Below are 18,626 nucleotides of genomic sequence, written 5' to 3'. Positions count from 1 at the left end.
TAACCCGTGTCCTGGGTAGGACACGCATGCGCATACAGCACACACTCCCACCGCTACTCGCCTCTGAGAAGGGCCTGGAGGGTATTTTTTTCTGAGGCTTTGGTTTCACCCTCTTGGTTGCTGATATGGGTAGATCAAGGTCCTCTTTCTTTTTTTTTTTTTAATGTTTTAGTTATTTTTAAGAGAGAGGAGACAGTATGAGCAGGGGAGGGGCAAAGAGAGAGAGAGAAACATAGCATCTAAAGTAGCCTCCAGGCTTTAAGCTGTCAGCACAGAGCCTGATGCGGGGCTCGAACTCGTGAACCACGAGACTATGACCTGAGCCAAAGTCTGATGCTTAACAGACTGAGCCACCCAGATGCCCCAAGGTCATCTTTTTTTTTTTAAACAGTATCTTTGAGGTAAGTGACATGTTCCCAGGGACAAGATAGAAGATACGGGGGCACCGGCTGGGTGCGTGTGACTCAGGAGCCATTCCTTGGGGGCTGTGCATTCATGGTTAGTAAACACGCTGAACTCTCTGAAGGAAGGTTCCACTTCTGGAAGCTCATTCACTGTCTAGCAGCTCAGTGTCATGATCTTGGAAGATTCTCCCGTGTTTTGGTTAGTCCGATGGTCCACTGAGATCTCCCTGGTTCCAGAAAACACTTAGGTAATTAGGGTGGTCATGGATCGCTAACTGGAATCTGCTCTTTCATATGGGCGTCTCGCCCTCCCTGGTCCCCACTGGGCTGTTCTCTCCTCTCAGCCGGGACAGATTGAGATCTGATTTGGATTTTGGCTGATGGGATCTTCTGGGAAGCGCCAGCCCGTCCGACCAGTGAGCCATTGCTTTGATGGGTTCACTCACTGGAATCCGGGCAGCAGCCCTGGGGAGGCAGAGACCTGGGGAGGGAAAAAGTGATAAACCACTTTGCCTAATGACTTAAATATTATTATGGAGGGAAACAGAATCCAACCCCAGAAGCCCCTTGAACCTTTATCCCGGCCACCTGGTTTGAGGTGGTGAAAGCGTTTTGTTTGGACGTTGGGGAGGGGTGGCCTTAGAGCAAAAGCATGTTAACTCGGGGCCTCAGTGTTCTGGTTTGGAAACGTGGACCCACAGCTTCAGAGTCCGGAGTTAGCGCACCCATTCGTCGGCCCTCCCCTCCTTGCTTCTGCCTGCCCTGCTTTCAGTGAGGCCCCCTCCCTCTGTTTAGTCGAATCTAGTGTACAGAGATAACACTATTTCATGGTGGCCCTTTAAAAAGAAAAGAAAAAAGCCGCTTCCTTGCTTAATCTCCCATATATACCGTGGAAATACACAGAATGCACATTTCATTAAAAGCTTGATTTATGGCACGTGTTAGAGGTTCTGGAGAGGGGGGAGCTGAATGGAGACAGAAAACCACCTACAGGCTAGAAATGTGCCCACTAGGATTGAGGAGTGCAAAGGCTGTTTAGAGTATTAGTGTGTATTGTTTGTCAGTAACTTAATTATCACCGTTAATGGAATACTTTTAAATTAGATAGAATATCCAACAGGGAAGATAATGATTTTGTGCAAAAAAAGTGGGGGGGGGATGGTCTAATAGCCCTGATTTAGCCCAGGGATTCACAGGTGGTCAGTGGGAATTACTTGAGGGTCATGGTCAGAAGGAAAGAAACTCCAGCAAAATGCAGTGTTTCGTGGAGGAATCCGCAGGTACAAACCTGCAGAGGATTGTACCAAGCCCCAGAAACACACTAGCTCTCAGCAGAAACGGAGTGAAGAAAGAGCCAGCCATCATTTACAGTCCCAGAGGGGATTTTAAAAGCTCAGTAAAAATGCATGGAGGTCAAATTAAGATATACCTTTGTAGACAGAGTGATCAGATTCTGGAGTTTCTTATACTTCTGGCATTTTCTTACCTTTCTTCCCCTTTGTGCTTCTGACCAAAGTGTTTTCCAGATTTGTTCACTGAATGTAAACCTTTCCACTTAATCTGGACGAAACTTCCCTGAGTAACCCTGTTTGTAAACACGGTTTTAAAGTTTAATAGTAATGATAGCAGCAGAGTTTGTAAAAGGGTTCTGTTTTAAAAGCTTTCACATTAAAACCTTGTTGAGACTGTTTGGAGGAAGATGCAGATGTACGTGAACTTTTGCCGTGGCTTTATGGGCAGAGATTCCTTTCGGGTCATAGGTTAGCCGCAGAGCAGTTAACTTCTGACTGGTAAGTTTTCCTTTTCTTCAGCAGCCACTAAGCCACATTTGTCATTAGGATGTTCTTACGCTTCCCCCCTCCCCTGGGACCGACCCCTGACTCCCAGATCCTTTATTCCTTGGGTTTGCTCTCTCACTTGCTGGAGCCCCAGCCCCTCCTGGCTGTAAGCAGAGGGTCTCATCTTCCAAACCAGGAGGCATGTCCTCTCCTGCAGTGAGCCTTCCATGCCAGCGGCGTTTCGTTCTTTCCAGAGCGCACAGTGTGACGCTCAGGAAGATGCGCACAGGGAGACACTTCCCCCGCACAAAACAGCCCCAGGCTCCGGATCTCCAGGGTTCCCCAGGGGAGGGAGGATGCCGACCATGGGCTCTCTTGCACGTGGGCAGCAAAGGATTCTGAAGAGGAAAAACAATCACAACGCTGGTAGCAAATATTAACCGAACTCTCAGCGAGTGGCAGGCTCAGCACTAAATGCTTTATGGGTGTCACCTCATTTTCCCCTCATGGTAAGTGGGTGGGCTGGGAGCTTTTCTGGTCTCCTTTTTGCAGGTAGGAAGCTCTAGTTTAGGAAGATTAAATGACTTCCAAAGCGCTCACAGTTGACCATCATTGGAACCAGCGTGTGGCCCCCAGTTAGTCAGAAGGCCACCACCTGAGCGGAGCCCCGTGTCGTAAACAGTTAGCAGAGGTAGGGTAACAACCAGGGTTGGCTGCTTGGCCAGGCCGGTCACTGAGGAGCCCACAAACGAGGATGCAGAGATGCCACAAAACCCAGCCCAGCAGGGCAGGGAAGGGTACAAAAGCAGTGCTCTCATTCTTCCTTTGTTTCTTTTTAAGTTTATTTATTTTGAGAGAAGGGGGGAGAGAGAGAGAGAGAGAGAGAGAGAGAGCATGAGCAGGGGAGGGGCAGAGAGAGAATCTGAAGCAGGCTCCACACTCAGCACAGAGCCTGATGCAGACTCGATCCCATGACTGTGAGATCATGACCTGAGCTGAAATCAAGAGTCAGTTGCTCAACTGACTGAGCCGCCCAGGCGCCCCATGTGATCTCTTCATTTCTAACTCCTTTAGAAGTCCCTGTGTTTCAAGCCCGTGTGCCGGAGGTGACAGTTTTACCTTCCTCGGCTCAGATTCCTGCCATTCTAAAAAATATTTTTATTGTTAAAGAAAGTGCTTCTAAAACTTAAAAAGAAATATGTATGCCTGGTCATAAAATTCAAATGGCTTGGAAAGTTCTGAGGTCAGGTGAATTCTGCCCCTTCCCTCAACTGTGAGTCTCTCTCTCTAAAGGTTAGCTACGATTCAGTCTCTTATATATCATTCCTGAAAGTTTAAAAAAAAATGTATTCTCACGCCCCACATGGCGAGACTGCTTTCCTACGTCATACTCTGTAAGCCTTGCTGATAAGAGCAGAGTTTTGAGGACATGCATCTTCACCCAGAACTGTGCCCCCTCTTCCTTCCCGGTGGGGTTTCCCCTCATCGTCACCGATGGCAGCACACCAGATGCAGCGATAGTGGAATTCTGGAATTCCTGTGGGTCTGGTGACGACAGGCTCTGTGGCCTTCCTTGCAGGGAGAGTCGTGGCCGCAGAATTTGCCAGACCGTGGCCTTTTGGGGGCCTGTATCATCTCATCCCAATGCTGACGTTTACAAGTCTGGTTGGTTCGTGTTGCCTATGACCCTCAAGTACAAGTTCGCATTGCAGCGAATGGTGGTTTTTGTCTCTTCATGTGGGAGAACTTTCCAGAAGCCCTTTTTGTCTTTGAAAACACCAGCTTCCTTTTGTATCCATAGTACATGGCCCTGATGCAGGGTACTAGGATTCGGGGAGGCATCTTGGGCCAAACCCAGTCCTGATTCTTTCTGGTGCCTTCTCTGTGGATGGAGCCCAAGCTGTTTGTGTGACCACTGAAAACCGTGTACTTCTTGATGTTCTTTGAAAGACCCTGGTTTCTGAGGGCCCTGCAGCTGAGTCTGTGTAGTGTAGTGAGTTGAGGCCCACATGGAGACTGGAGGGGGTATTCCAAGTTGTCTGTTTGGCCGGGGTGCGGTTCCTGCCTCCTGCCTGCTGTTAGTGGGGAGCAGGACTGAATTCCATGGGAGCTCACACACTTACCTTTTGTTCTTTCCTCTTCCCGCTATTTGAGTGCTTGGACACTTGGGTGTGAGGCCCCGACCTCCTGGAGCCGAATCTACCCACGAGGTCTCTCTCAACTCCAGGAGTAGTGATTCTTCAGCTCCTTTTTAAAGAAAAAGTTATTGGGGCGCCTGGGTGGCTTAGTCGGTTAAGCGTCCGACTTTCACTTGGGTCATGATCTCGCGGTTCGTGGGTTCGAGCCCCGCGTCGGGCTCTGTGCTGACTGCCAGCTCAGAGCCTGGAGCCTGTTTCAGTCTGTGACTCCCTCTCTCTCTGACCCTCCCCTGCTCACGCTGTCTCTCTCTCTCTCTCTCCTAGAAATAAATTTAAAAAAATTAAAAAAAATTAAAAAAAAAAAATAAAGAAAAAGTTATTTACGACGCTCACAGTGAATAGCATTGCTTATACTTTTCTGCTTGGTAGAACTTAGGAGTGAATGCCCCTGTCAAAAGACTGCTCAGAAGGGCTCAGGAATGTTCTCTTGTAGGCTTTAAGAGATAATAAAATTCTAGGTTAAAAATCACATACATCTTGCTTTTATTTTTTTATTTATTGTTGAGAGAGGGAGAGTGGGTGAGCACAAGTCGGGGCGGGGCAGAGAGAGAGGGAGAGAGAGAATCCCAAGGAGGCTCTGAGCTGTCAGCGCCAAGCCCCGATCGATCCTATGAACCATGAGCTCATGACCTGAGCCAAAATCTACAGTCAGGTGCTTAGCTCACTAAGCTACCCAGACTCCCCATACACCCTGATTTTAATATTGAAACCAACTTCCTATTCCTAAAATGACTCCTCTACCACCACCCAGCGCCAGTTCATTCTCGGGCATCTTCTTGGGTTTCTCCCTGCGTTCAGGGCAACTTGGGCTTATAAAGAAGAAAGTGAAGATTTTCCAAATCCAAATAAGACTTTCCCAGGAAAGTACAGGTCTTCCTGTTCCCAGTGGGAATGGTTCAAACTGTACTCTGCGAAAGGCCATCCCAACTAAGAATGTTCATCTGCACTTAGTCTTTGCTGCCTTAACTTAAAATGTATTTCTGGGGGCACCTGGGTGGTTCAGTTGGTTATGCGTCTGACTTTAGCTCTGGTCATGGTCTCACAGTTTGTGAGTTTGAGCCCCACATCGGGCTCCCTGCTGTCAGCACAGAGCCTGCTTCGGATCTTCTGTCCGCCTCTCTCCACCCCTTCCCCACTCATTCTCTCTTTCTCTCTCTCTCAAAAAAATAAATAAACTTAAAAAAAAAAAAAGGGGGGTGTTTTGTAAGCATAGCTGGGGAGTCCCATTGGCCTGGGCAGTCTTGTGTGGACAGAACCAGAGAGGGACTCTGGGCTGCTGTGACGAACCACGTTAAACCTCATGTTCTAACTTTCTTGAGCCAAAGTCTTGTTCATGGTTTAGAATGAGGTGGTGGTCAGGCAGCCCACACTTGTACCAGGATTGTGTAGTAAATCCTCAGAATTGACCTTCAATTGGGGCACCTGGGTGGCTCGGTTGGTTAAGTGTCTGACTTCAGTTCAGGTCATGATCTCCCAGTTTGTGAGTTTGAGCCCCACGTTGGTCTCTGTGCTGACAGCTCAGAGCCTGGAACCTGCTTCAGGTTCTGTGTCTCCCTCTCTCTGCCCCTCCCCCACTTACTCTCTGTCTCTCTCTCTCTCTCAAAAATAATAAACATTAAAAAAAAAAAAAAGAATTGGCCTTCAAGTGGGCTCTGCGTGTGTTTTCCTTACAGAAACTAGCACAGAGGAGATGCTGTATTTAAGAAGTAACCATTTTATCAGACGCAGACTGAAATGGTTGGGGGTGAATAAGAAAACTCAGTGAAGCCCTTGCGATCTTCAGGTGGGAGAGGAGATTTCCCACATGGTTATGAATACAAGGATGTATTTTTTTTCTCCTTGACTCTTTGTCCCACGTGTTCAATCCGCTAGTGTCTACAAAGTGAAGTTGACAAGAGGCAGTTGATTTGCATTGAATGGCCTGGGCATTGCCAGTTCCCAGAAGGACTGGGGAGAAGCAGAGAATGGCCCTCAGTGCCTGGGTCTCCGGCTGCCTTGAATTGAGACACTCGGAGCTATGGGATGCCCTTCACATTCAAATCCTAGAACTAGTTCCTTGAGACATTTGGCTTTTCGTTCCTAAAGACAGACACCATATCGGAGAGCTGATTTTTCAAAAAACAGTTTTTATGGAATTTCATAGGTACAGAATTGATTTGTGATATGAGCTGGTCTATGGGGTGATTGGTCTTGGGGGGGGCGGGTATCCTCCGGGACAGGTAGAAAGGAAAGAGCTCATGGGGCGGTTGTCATGTCCTCAGGGGACTGTTCTGAGGAACTCGGACAGAAAGTTGACTTCTATTTTGATCGGGCACCATCTAAAAATGTTTGCAAACCTGGTCTTGGGAACACAGGACGTGGGTGAAACGTGGCACTGCCGAGATGGGAAGACAGAGAGGGCTTAGAAACAAATTCTTGACTTTGGCCAGCGCTCCCACCTTTCCTCCTAGGAATCGACCATCTGGCTGGGCTCTGGCCAGCTGCCAGCCTTCTCACGCGGAACCAGGATTACATCTGTGTCTTTGCATTTTGTATCCAGGTTTCTGCCGAGTCCAGCTCCTCCATGAACTCCAACACCCCGCTGGTGAGGATAACCACACGCCTCTCCTCCACGGCGGACACCCCCATGCTGGCAGGGGTCTCTGAGTATGAACTGCCAGAAGATCCAAAGTGGGAGTTTCCGAGAGACAAGTGAGTACTTCCGTTGGACGCATCCCCAGTGGAGTCTTGGGTATAAATGGGAATGTTGGATTGACATTTTCTTTTTATGGTCCTTAACTGCAAAAGGTCATGTCTGACGATGTCAGCAGGAGTGAGTGAGATTGTATTTCTAAATAACCAACTCCTGAAAAAGAAAAGAATTGATTCTCTCTCTCACTTTGAATCGTTCTTTAAAAACAGCTACTAGGCATGGCTGGTCTCCAAACAAGATGGTACCTTGTTAGCATTTTTTCCCCCTTTTACTGTTTAGGTCATTCAGACCCAATCACATGGACGAAAAGTAGGATTCTTTATATCCCACTTATAAAACAGATGTGACATGCCAGCCTCCGGTTATGAGAACATGGCTATTCTGTAGTTCATTTCTTCGGAAAAATTAGATCGAAAATACAAATTGCCTTAGGAATCTTCACTCTGGTGGGTGTTTTTAATGGTTATTAATGTAATATGGGACTGAAATGGTTCAAATATGGTACCTGACATCAAACTTCCTGTGGTCCATAATATTTTCCTTATTGGATGATGTGGAGGTGTTCTAATCAGATGTTTGGTCGAAGCATGGCTGCCTGGGCTCTGTGGAAGGCATTACTCGGAGCCCTTTATCTCTTGATCTGGCTTCAGCTCCTTGTATTTGGGCTCCCGTGGGGTGGATTTGAATCCTGGCTCAGCTAGCCAGTGGCTAGGCAACCTTGGTTTTCTGAACTTTCATGTGTGTAAAATGAAGATCGTAGTCCAGACCTCACAGGACTGAGCACAATTCTTGGCTTACAAGTTTTCCTGTCTTGTGTTTCCCTTCCTGTGCTGGTAAGCTGGGAGCTGTGAACCACAAACATCAAGAAGATGGCAGTGCTAGGCAGAGAGTCTGTGAGGCAGGTCTTGTGTTCCCAGCCCTCCGTCTTCCGGGCGGGACCAGAAGTAAAGTATCCTTAAAGGCCGTCTGCTCACTTCTTGTAGTCATTCGAATCTGCACATTGGGAATCATGGAAGGTGGCCATCACAGACTATACGTTTCCATTCCGTCAACTAGCCTCGCTTTATATACAGCTTACCCTCCCTACTTCTCTTGGCATTTGTGGTTATCTCCCTAAAATTAAGCCAGAGAAGTATTTCTTTATAATCAAAGAAACTCATACATAAATTTGGAGGTACCAAGATAAACTTTCTGGAGACTGGGTATGATGATCTCTCTTTGGAAAGAGAGGTACCTTACATGGCACCTGTGATTGTGATTCACACAACTCCGCACTGAATTTGTTTCCCAACAGCCAATTTCGAGACACTAGTGTGCACCATAAGCTAGAACCAAATAATTATACCGGTATCAGTCTGTCAAGAGAGTTAACAGAGGTAATTTCCAGCGTATTTGTGTCCTGTGGTGAAAAGACTGTTCTTCATTCAGGACTTGTTTCTTGAGCAATAACTGGGGAGGCATCAGAGTAAACACAAGGTGTGGCTTCCTTACCTGGAGAAGGTGGAAAGAGAGCAGGGCTGTTTCTCACGAAGCTGCCTCGCTGCCTCGTTTGAGCGCACCAGTCGGAGGGTGTGCACCTTTCGATGCGTAGAGGACCAGACTGGGGGTCCGCGATCCTATTGTAAGAAATCCCAGCTCTCGGGTTCAGTGCGCAGCTTGTGTTGCCTGTGACGCTGCAGCCAACAGTGGAAGTCTGTGTGCCTAACCGTTAGCTCCCACCTGGGGGTGGGGGTACCCTCGGTGCGGAAAATCTGAGCGCTAAGCATTTCAAAACTTAGTTTAGCACAAACGTAGGTGGAGCAGACTTCCAGTGAATGAAGGCTATTTAGAAGCAGTTTATTAGATTGGAGGCAGAAGTTATACAAAGAAGGGATTGTTACACCCGTTGTAGCAGGGCAATCGGACATAAATTAGCCATTTTTCCAATGCAAATGTTTATTTTCTGTCAAGATATTAAATTTAATTTTAGTTCAGGATAGAAACAGAATGACCTCAGCATAGCATACACCGCCCTCAGTCTTTGCTTTTGCAAACCATTGTGTGCTTATCATAAATAGTGTTTATTTACTAAGGGCAGCTTAATACTTGACTCTGTTGTGCTTAAGTGAAAAAAACCACATTCATAAGTATTTCCAAAGATTTCTCCATTCTGTTGGCTTCGAGAACGCCCAGAAACAATATGTGGCTGTTAGTATGATGTGCACTGAGCTTCGGAGATTAGAAATACAGCTTATTGTGTTCACTCTGGATTTTCTTCATGATTAATTTTGGGTAGTTAAGGATTTTCTAAACTGTCAGGTCAAAAGAGATCCCCCTCAATTTCTAGAATTTTCTTTGCCCTTTAGGGAAAAATCAGAGATTCCTTGAAATGCATTTAAGATTCATATCATGTAACTTGGCCAGGAATGTGACCGTAAAATCCACTGGTATTTGAATAACAGTGATTTTAAAGACCTCACTTCACAGAGACAAAAAAAAAGGCACAAAAACTTAAGAACAGCTTTAATATTTTTTCTTGGAGACACTCTAAATTACAAATATTCAATTGGCTCAAGATCAAAAGCTCCTCATTGTTAGCACTTAGGAAAGCTGACCACCTCACTAGCGAGGATACCTTCCACAAAGAAAATAAATCGTGAACACAAATGTGAAATTTAATAGCGGTTCCACCCGTAATTGACATTCTCTAAAACGTCACTAAGAAAATACTCAAGCGCGTGTGTACCCCCGGTCTCATTAGCTCCATATGATAAATGCTCCATGCTCTTGCAAGCCGCTGAAAGATTTTTATATTTAGTTCTGGAATTTCCCTCGCTACACCCCTTCACCAGATGCCGTGTGCTAATCCCCTATTTACACATTTAGGCTGACGCTGGGCAAACCTCTGGGGGAAGGTTGCTTTGGGCAAGTGGTCATGGCTGAAGCAGTGGGAATTGACAAAGAGAAGCCCAAGGAGGCAGTCACCGTGGCAGTGAAGATGTTGAAAGGTGAGTGGGGAGAGGGGGATGGGTGGGGGCGGGAAAGGGGCGGAAAGCCTTATCAAGAATGTTCCTTTTGTGGCATGTGAACTCTATCATGGCAGGGGGTCAGAGAGCACATAGTTGACCTAGGGGTGAGAAGTTTTCCGTATAAATCAGCGTCCTGGACAGACGATTTATCTTGAGCTGTGTGCGCTTATAAGAAAGAAAAGCCCGTTTTGTTAGAAAGCGGTAGAACCTCCCAGGTTGTTCTTCGTCAGCTCCTGGGTGACAACCGTGATTTCCTGTTCCCTCTGTATCTGTAGCAATTCCCGTATAACTGATTAATTTAGATGAGTATCGGCCTCCTGGATTTGGGTCCCAAACCTTCACTTACAAATAAAGGATGGGTGGCCCCTTTTGGAGGGAGTGAGGGGGTGCAGGAAGAGGAGGGCACACCTCCTCTTTCCTAAGAGGAACAAACCAGAATTGACGCTGGTCTGGGAGAATTCCTTAAAAAGTCAAACGGACACAAGCAGGATCGGTGGCCAGACAGAACCTTCCAGGCCGTGGGAGCAGTTACCCCCGGGGTGTGAACATCACATGTCATTGTGCATTGACCTTCCAGCCCCGCTTCATGCCCGTGTCCAAGGAGCTTACAGCGTTTCAAACATTAACTTCTTCCTCCACAGTATTCTTTTATGAGACGAGTTATAGGGAACGGTTACATATAAATCCTTTTGTAGGAATTAGAAAGGACAGTTTTTCCCATGTGTCTGGGCAGAGGCACCTGTTCTTGGATATGGGTGCCTGACCCATTTGTGGATGCTTTTTCTTTCTTCCCGTGGGCTGTCGAGGGGTGGCCGTGTCCCTCCCTGAGCGGGGAGGTGGCAGGTGGAAGTAGTAGAAAAGATGAATTTTTTCAAAGCTGTTCATCTGAACGGCCCCCAAGGAAAACGAGGGTGTTTTGAGGTCCTCGCCTGGGGGTTTGGTGCCCCGGAGGACTGTGCTCCGTCACCCCATGGGCATCAGCTCCACCGAGAGAGGTGACTTTTGTCTTGTGTGGCCTGGGGCCTGCGTCATGTGCCCTGGCGCTCCTGCATAGCAGCTGTGGTGGGCTGCGTGCCCCGCAACGGCCAGCCTCGACGGTCCATGGCCACATAGCAGGGCAGGTGTGGGGAGGCCCCGGCTTCCAGCCTCCTTTGGCAGAACTTCTGTTCGGTGTTGGGAGCTCAGAAATGGAGGTCTGGGGGGTTATTTCTTTGGACATCCCCAGGCTGGCCCTTCCTTTCAGGACGGAGGAAGACATTAGCCCCAGAGCCCTGTCAGGTGTTGTTTTTTATAGCCAATGGGTGGCTCATAGCAGCAGCCCTGCCCTGTCTGTGCTCAGTGTGTCTTTCTTACCTTCCAGTCAATTACGTGGCTTTTCCTCTTGTGAAGCTAAAAAGCTTTTTGCAACGTGGCTTCTACACATTTCCTTATCTCATTATTTTTTTTAAAAATTTTTTTTAATGTTTATTGTTGAGAGAGAGAGAGATCGTGAGTGGGGGAGGAGCAGGATCCAGGTTCTAAACTGTCAGCCCAGAGCCCGACGCGGGGTACGAACCCACGAACTGTGAGATCATGACCTGAGCCGAAGTCAGACGCCCAGCCAACTGAGCCACCCAAGTGCCACTTATTGTTTTAGTAAATGCAGATTGTTCCGTATTGAATTAGCTCAGAGAGGTTCATGCGGAAGAGTCTTGCCACTTTCTGGAAGCTGTGAGCCTGTGAAGGCAGGACCTTCACTTTTCTTGAAATTATAGAGCAGAAGTGTCTAAAACTTTAATTCTTTTATGTTGAGAATCACAGCCCCCTTTGAGAAACCCATTGTGGAAGGCATGGAACCTTGCCCATTCAGAATGTGTGTGCGCGCACGTGCACACACACACACACACACACACTTCTGTGTAAACAGTTATGAGGGCGCCTCTGAACCTGTCTGTGAATTTTCTAAGGGCTGCGAGGGCTTGAATTAGCAGCACTGGGTCTAGAGAAGGTCTTTAGTGATTTGACAGACCCCATCCTCCCCCTCCCCACCTCCTCCCCCTTCCTGATGTGCACACAGTTGTTTTCAGACACCTTGATGTTTGATATAGTTTCTTTTCAGGCACTTTAGATCTGCCAGAGGATGGAATTATTTCATGGTAAACTCCCCCCCCCCCCACACACACACACACCCACCTCCCGTTTGTGAGGTTTGCTGGAAAAGAATTGGCCTTTAGCAGAAGAGGACCTATATTCTAGTCCTGACTTGTGACCCCATTGACCCCACATTAGCTGTTTGACACGGATCGAGACAGTTCCCCGTCTGGGCCCTTGGCTCCCCTGACCAGTAAACTGAGGGAGATGGTTTGGAAAGTCTTTTCTGGTTCTACAATTCAATTTCATGCTGTTTCAACTAAGTTTTTGGCAACTACTGATGGCGACGGTCGATGAGTTAGAGGGAAGTAACTGGTTTTTAATTTACCTCGTGTTCATAGATGACGCCACGGAGAAGGACCTTTCTGATCTTGTGTCAGAGATGGAGATGATGAAGATGATCGGGAAGCACAAAAATATCATAAATCTCCTTGGAGCCTGCACTCAGGATGGTGAGTAGGAGGGGAAAAGGCTTTCATCCAAATAATTTACGCTTCAGTGTTAGCATCATCTTAGAAACGGTTGGACTTTTGGATCTTGCTCCTAGGGCACCTCAAGTGGATGTTTAAAGTTCTCTTTAAAAATCCCCTTAGGAAGATGTTCCTGGCCATGAACACAAAGGGGACTTTGTGACCAGACTGGGGGCCTGGGGAATGGTAGGCGTTGGGTGGCTTTGGCTGGGTGGGCCTTATAGAGCCGTGCTGTTTGGAGGCCTGGAGGGTGTTCGGAAAAGACAGCCTCCTTGTGGTTTGTTTTCGGTGCTAAAAAGGAGTTCTGTAAATAAGACCCTCTGTTTGGGTTGACAAATCCCTTAAAATGGGGATTGAGGAGGCCATGCCTTGCTAGGGGCGGCAGATGACTGAGCCCCCAGGACTCTAGCTTAGAAGAGGAGAGAGTAGAGGGAGGGACATGTTATCTGCCTCTGGGGAGACAGAGCCCTAGCTTCTCCCATTGGGGAGCTAACGAGCACTTTGGGGATCCGTTTGAGGATAGTTTAATAAACTTGAAAATGCCTGTCTTTGCCTCAGCAATACCTCTTTTAGATCGATACCAGGAGTCGGGAGGCTTTCTGTGAAGGGCGACTGTAAATATTTCTGGTTTGGTGGCCTTTAGGGTCCTTGTGGCAATGCCTCATGTTTGCACGGTAGCGAGAAAGCCTCAGATGATACAGATGCGAATGGGCCCGGCCGTGTGCCAGTACGGTCCAATTACAAAACCAGGCAGTGGGCAGGATTGGGCCTGCGGGCTGTCATATGCCAACCCCTGGTCTGTGCCTTGGAGAAACGATTGCACGTGTGTGTAAGGAGGCTACACAGAGATGTTCACTCATGACCGCCCAAACCTGGGAGCCACGTAAATGCCCGCAAGTATAGGGAAATAAGTAAATAAAGTGTGGTATATTTGTATGGTGGAATATATATAGCTGTTAAAAGGAATGATCCAGATTTATTTTTGTCAGCCCGACTGGGTTCCTTCTACAAGAATAGTAGGTAGGGGAAAATGTTGCAAAGCCATATCTTTATGATGCATTTTTGTGCGGGGAAACTAGTACATTGCTTAGTGATACGTATATATGTGTCAGATCATTAAAACGGAACAAGCAAAGGAAGATCTCTGAGAGCCATTGCTCTCCCAGGAGGGCTCAGGAGACTTTTGAGGTTCTCTTGACCAAGTGTCGATGAGCATTTTGGGGAAGAGGAGAATGCAGCCTTTCTGTTTGTGCGTGTGCTTTCCTGTTGGCTCAAAGTAAACAAGAAAGCACTGGGTCGGAAGAGCTCACACTCTGCTGAGGCTCCCAGGGGCAGACCTGGGTGCGTCGCCCCCCTGAGCTCCTCGTCTCCGTCCGCAGGGCCGCTCTATGTCATAGTCGAGTACGCCTCGAAGGGCAACCTCCGGGAATACCTCCGCGCCCGCAGGCCCCCCGGGATGGAGTACTCCTATGACATCAACCGCGTCCCCGAGGAGCAGATGACCTTCAAGGACTTGGTGTCCTGCACCTACCAGCTGGCGAGAGGCATGGAGTACCTGGCTTCCCAGAAAGTGAGTCCTTCACATTCTCCTCAGTTGGGTGGCTTCCAGTTAAAAAAGGAAAAAAAAAAAAAAAAGCCTGTGAAGAAAACAGGCTGTTTGGACGCGCTCGTGTGCTAAGTCTGAGTCAAGCCCTTGCATGTCTTCTACAACCTGGAAAATACTTACTGCATTTTTCACACAGGGGCCCAGTGAACTCCTTCAAAGCCAGAGCAGCCTCAGAAACATAAAGTGACTACGTAGATGGGCAGAAAAGAGGTTTCTTTTCCTGCGATTCAGCTCTAGGTAGAGAACAGCTGGTGTTTAGGGAGCGCCACCTTTAATTCTGATGACCTTTTTTTTTTTTTTTTTTTTTTTGGCTTCATTCATTTTATGGTGAGTTTTTGGACATAGGCTTTGGGTGTTGTGCTTATGGTGTTTAGTTTGAAATGGCCTTAAATCTTCTAAGAATACAGATCAAGCAAAGGGATCGTTTAGTAATGCCGAGTCCTGGATATCATCTGGGTTTATTTTGTCTCATTTCGCGGGGTGACCCTCTGGTTAGAAGTTGGCCAGGTCCCCTGAGGTGAGCCGTCTGCATTCCAAGCATGCCGCTCGCCCTGGAACTTTAAACATCTGAGCTATTCTGAAAGCAGTTAGACAGGTGCCCCGAAGTCCTCTGGGGCATTTTAGATAACCCAAGACACCCTTCCTTAGCTCACACTTCGTGCGGAAGGCTGTAGAACTTTCTCCCTGGGCAGAGGTGGGGGTCATTGCCTACCTGTGGTGGAGCTCGATGCCCATCTTTGGGTCCCCAAAGAAGCGAGGTTCTCTTGTGGGCGCGGGCCCCTTGTCACCCGGGGGACCCGGGCTGGGTCATGGCCATGCCAAGTCCTACGAGTGAGTGAGGCAGCCCGTGTCTGACCACGTGGCGTTAAGGATTCGGGGAGGGGTGACTGCACCTCGGCCCTGCTGCAGCCACGCTGGAACACGGCCAGAGCTGCCACGTGCTGTTGTTGTTGTTTTTGTTGTTTTCAAGCGAGTCCAGACTTAAAGACTTTTTCGGATTTTTTTTTCCCCCTACAAAAGCTCTCATTGTATATATTTTAGGAAACAGTTTCATGCCTCCCACCGTGCACAGGTGCGCGTACGCAGGGGGTTTTGCCAACTGAAAAGCCTTTGACGGGAGGAAACTGTCAGAAACGGTCAGATCCGGGACGTGGGACATGTCATAAGACGTCGCTTCAAAGCGTCAGCATCACGAAAGACAGAAAGTCCTGGGGAGACAGTTCAGATGAACGGAAGCTTAAGAGAGAGAACAGCTCCTTGTGCTCGTGTGACCCTGGACTGGGTCTTGTTCGGGGGCAAGGGAGCAGCTCTTAGCAAGAACACTTAGGAACTGAAGTTAGAACGTGGACTGTATTAGGTAGTACGACTGGACCCACGTTGGATCTGGAGCTGCGGGTAATGGCCTTGCGTTAAGGTAGATCGTTGCTCAGGTATTATGGTGTGAAGTATCACTGACGTCTGTAACTCACTTTTAATTTTTTTTAATGTTTGTTTTTTTATTTTTCTTTAAAATTTTTTAGATGTTTATTTATTCTTGAGAGATAGAGACAGAGCACCAGCAGGGGAGGAGCAGAGAGAGAGGGAGGCACAGAATCTGAAACAGGCTCCAGGCTCCGAGCTGTCAGCACAGAGCCCGACACGGGGCTCAAACTCACAAACTGCAAGATCATGACCTGAGCTAAAGTCAGATGCTTAACCAACTGAGCCACCCAGGTGCCCCTGCAACTCGCTTTTAAATGGTTCAGGCCTAGTGTGTATGCGGAGAGAAAGACCCAGCATGACCGGTGGTGAACCTGGCAAACCTGGATACTCATTGTTCTATTTCACCTGTACTGTCGCTTCCTAAGAGTCCTAAATAAGACCCTGGGGAGCATGGCCTGCCTGCAGGCTGCCTGTTGTGACCCTCAGGTCTTTGGTCACTATGTACCCTCCCTGTGTGGGAGCGGAGAAAGCATTTGTTGGGCTCAGCATGGCTCTGTTACTAACACAGACGCAGTAGGAGGGCCGCCTGGGTCAGTTTATTAATCCTTGAAGCGAATATTCCTGAGCACTCCTGACTCGGGTGCTGCGTGCCCTCGGTCAGGCTCCCGTAGGGAGTGGCTGGAATGGATGTAGTCCCGGACCTCTTGCAGCAGGAACCTTGGGTGACAGCAGGAGAGATTAACAATAAATGTGGGACTAAAAGTAAGCATGTGAGAGGTTGAGAAGCCTGCTGTGCTGGAAACAAGCAGTGTGAGGTGGGCGTGGGGCTCGGGGACGGGGACAGGGGTGGGGAAGGTGGCTGGAGAGCACTCACGCAGAGGGACAGCTGTGCGGCTTATAGGGAGGGATGTGGTATGTGGAGAGCAGAGTGTGAGGTGTGGCTGGAGGCAGGGGCCCGGCTCATTCAGGGCTTCCCGGACCCGGGCCAGGCACCCTCGGCACGTGGCGAGCCACAGAGGGACAGTAACGGGATCGGGTTTGTGCCATAAAGCCCGCTCCTTCTAGCGCTGCTAGCTCGGCGTCCTGCGAGAGAGGATGGTGGCTTGTGCTAGGGTTTATTGGCTCCCATAGGCCCTGGAGGAGACCATTGATTTTGGATCTATTTTGCTGTCAGGTTAATGGGTGGATTTCCAGTTTGAGAGATTGGCTGGCCGTATAGCTGGTCAGGATGAGGAAGACTAGGGAGTGGGAGGTGGGGGTGGGGGGGGATAGATCTGGGGGGCCATCCAGGATATATCTTGAACACCCACGAGAGCCATTCAAAGGCCACTGTTGAGCAGGAAGCTGCAGGCTCAGCTCTGACCTCAGACCCAGCAAAGGAAGGGTACTTTCAAAGCACCGGCGGTCACCTAGGCGGGAAGAGGCAGAGCAGACGGAGAGTAGAAACACGAAATCTGGAGCTTGGCTCAAAGCACTTGATGGCAGTAGAGGCTGAGGGGACACAGAAGCGGGAAGAAGGGCAGGATGTGGTTCACAGAGGCCACAGGAGGGGTTTCAGGAAGGCCGAGTGTTACTCTGCTCAGAATAGAATATTCATTGATTGCATCAAGCTCCCGGAGGCCTTGTGATCCTCACTGGGAGCAGTGAGGACCCGGCGATCCTTCCATCTCTGTTCAGCATAGTTGAGAAGGAACAGAGCCTGTTTCAGATTCTGTATCTCCCTCTCTCTCTGACCCTCCCCTGCTCATGCTGTTTGTCTCTCTCAGGAATAAATAAAACATAAAAAAAAAAATTTTTTTAAAAAAGAGAAGGAACCAAGGGTCAGGTGAGCTTTGTGAAAGGGGGCAAGCGTACATATTTCAGAATGGAGACTGAAAATGTCCTTGTTAACTGGGTTGTGATAATAGCAGTTCTCACTGTGATTAATCGCGGCCAGTTTTTGAGAGCTTACCATCTGCCTGGCACAGGGTGAACCCTTTACGTCCAGTCTCACCCATCACCTCGGAACAGCTCTGAGATAGGTGTGACTTTAGGTTGAGTGAGGACTGCCAGGAGGTGCCAGGAAACCTCTGAGCCAGGTAGGTGTGTCTGAGTCACTGTCTGCATTTCCAAGATGGCGACTCCTAGGTCCACAGAGGAGAGTGGTTGGTCCCCGACCTGGCCCTTGGATCGCTCCTCTCCCACCCCTGCTCTCTCAGGGAGTCGCTGCTTCACTCTGGACGGAGGGGAGGCCCAATAAGATGCCCTGTGTCAGGGCGTTGTTCCCTAACACGGGGTGGGGTGGAAGGGACAGAGCTGTGCTCTTACGGCCTTCAGGGTGCCTTTGCTGAAGAAGACCTAGAACAGGTTTGAAGCTGGTGGTGGATGAGGAATTTAAGAACGGTCCCCTTGAGTGGAGCCTGCTTCCAAAAATGGAGGGCTTTCTCCTGACCGCGGAGGGTGAAGAGACAGGCTCAGGGCCAGACCCTGGCCTGCCCGTGCTCACGCCTCGCAGCCGCTGGCCATGAGCTCGCTGGAGGCCCGCTCGGAGAACCATTGAGTGAGCTCTCTGGCTCATTACTGGTGGAATGCAGTTATGAATTCGCTTCAGTAAACATTTACTGGGTCAGGCCCTGTGCTCGGTGCTGGGGATATAGAGATGGACTTGTGGGGCCTGTCCTTGAGCGGCTTTCCGCTGTAAATATTTGTGTGTGTGCGCACGTGCGGGTAGGGAGCTAGGGGGTGGGCAAGTGACGAAACACCGTGATATATATGGAATACGACTAAATATGGAGTATTTGGGCCTTATACAAATTATGAAAGCTTGGCTGTTTCTAGTTCAGAGTCCACCAACTTTTCTTCTTACCAAATCCCCAAACCAGTTAAACTTACTCCTAGGTGTTAAACCTGAGTGGGTGGTTTTTTTGGTTTTGTTTTTT

The 18,626-nt window shown here is 48.6% G+C and overlaps 1 protein-coding gene across 11 annotated transcripts in view; it reads left to right on the top strand.

Annotated features, from left to right (window-relative positions):
• FGFR2 (fibroblast growth factor receptor 2) overlaps nucleotides 1–18,626 on the top strand; it is a 109,051-nt gene that overhangs the window by 78,081 nt on the left and 12,344 nt on the right. For all 11 annotated transcript variants that reach the window (XM_039250471.1, XM_039250469.1, XM_039250467.1 and 8 more), the window contains 4 exons: nucleotides 6,920–7,071; nucleotides 9,938–10,059; nucleotides 12,552–12,662; nucleotides 14,060–14,250. In XM_039250471.1, the coding sequence (XP_039106402.1) occupies nucleotides 6,920–7,071; nucleotides 9,938–10,059; nucleotides 12,552–12,662; nucleotides 14,060–14,250 (576 nt within the window). The remainder of the gene's footprint in view (nucleotides 1–6,919; nucleotides 7,072–9,937; nucleotides 10,060–12,551; nucleotides 12,663–14,059; nucleotides 14,251–18,626) is intronic.

This window comes from Hyaena hyaena, unplaced genomic scaffold (assembly GCF_003009895.1).
Source record: "Hyaena hyaena isolate Hyena2069 unplaced genomic scaffold, ASM300989v1 scaffold_367, whole genome shotgun sequence".
Lineage (NCBI taxonomy): Eukaryota > Metazoa > Chordata > Mammalia > Carnivora > Hyaenidae > Hyaena > Hyaena hyaena.
This window is presented reverse-complemented; position numbering and strand designations above follow the sequence as displayed.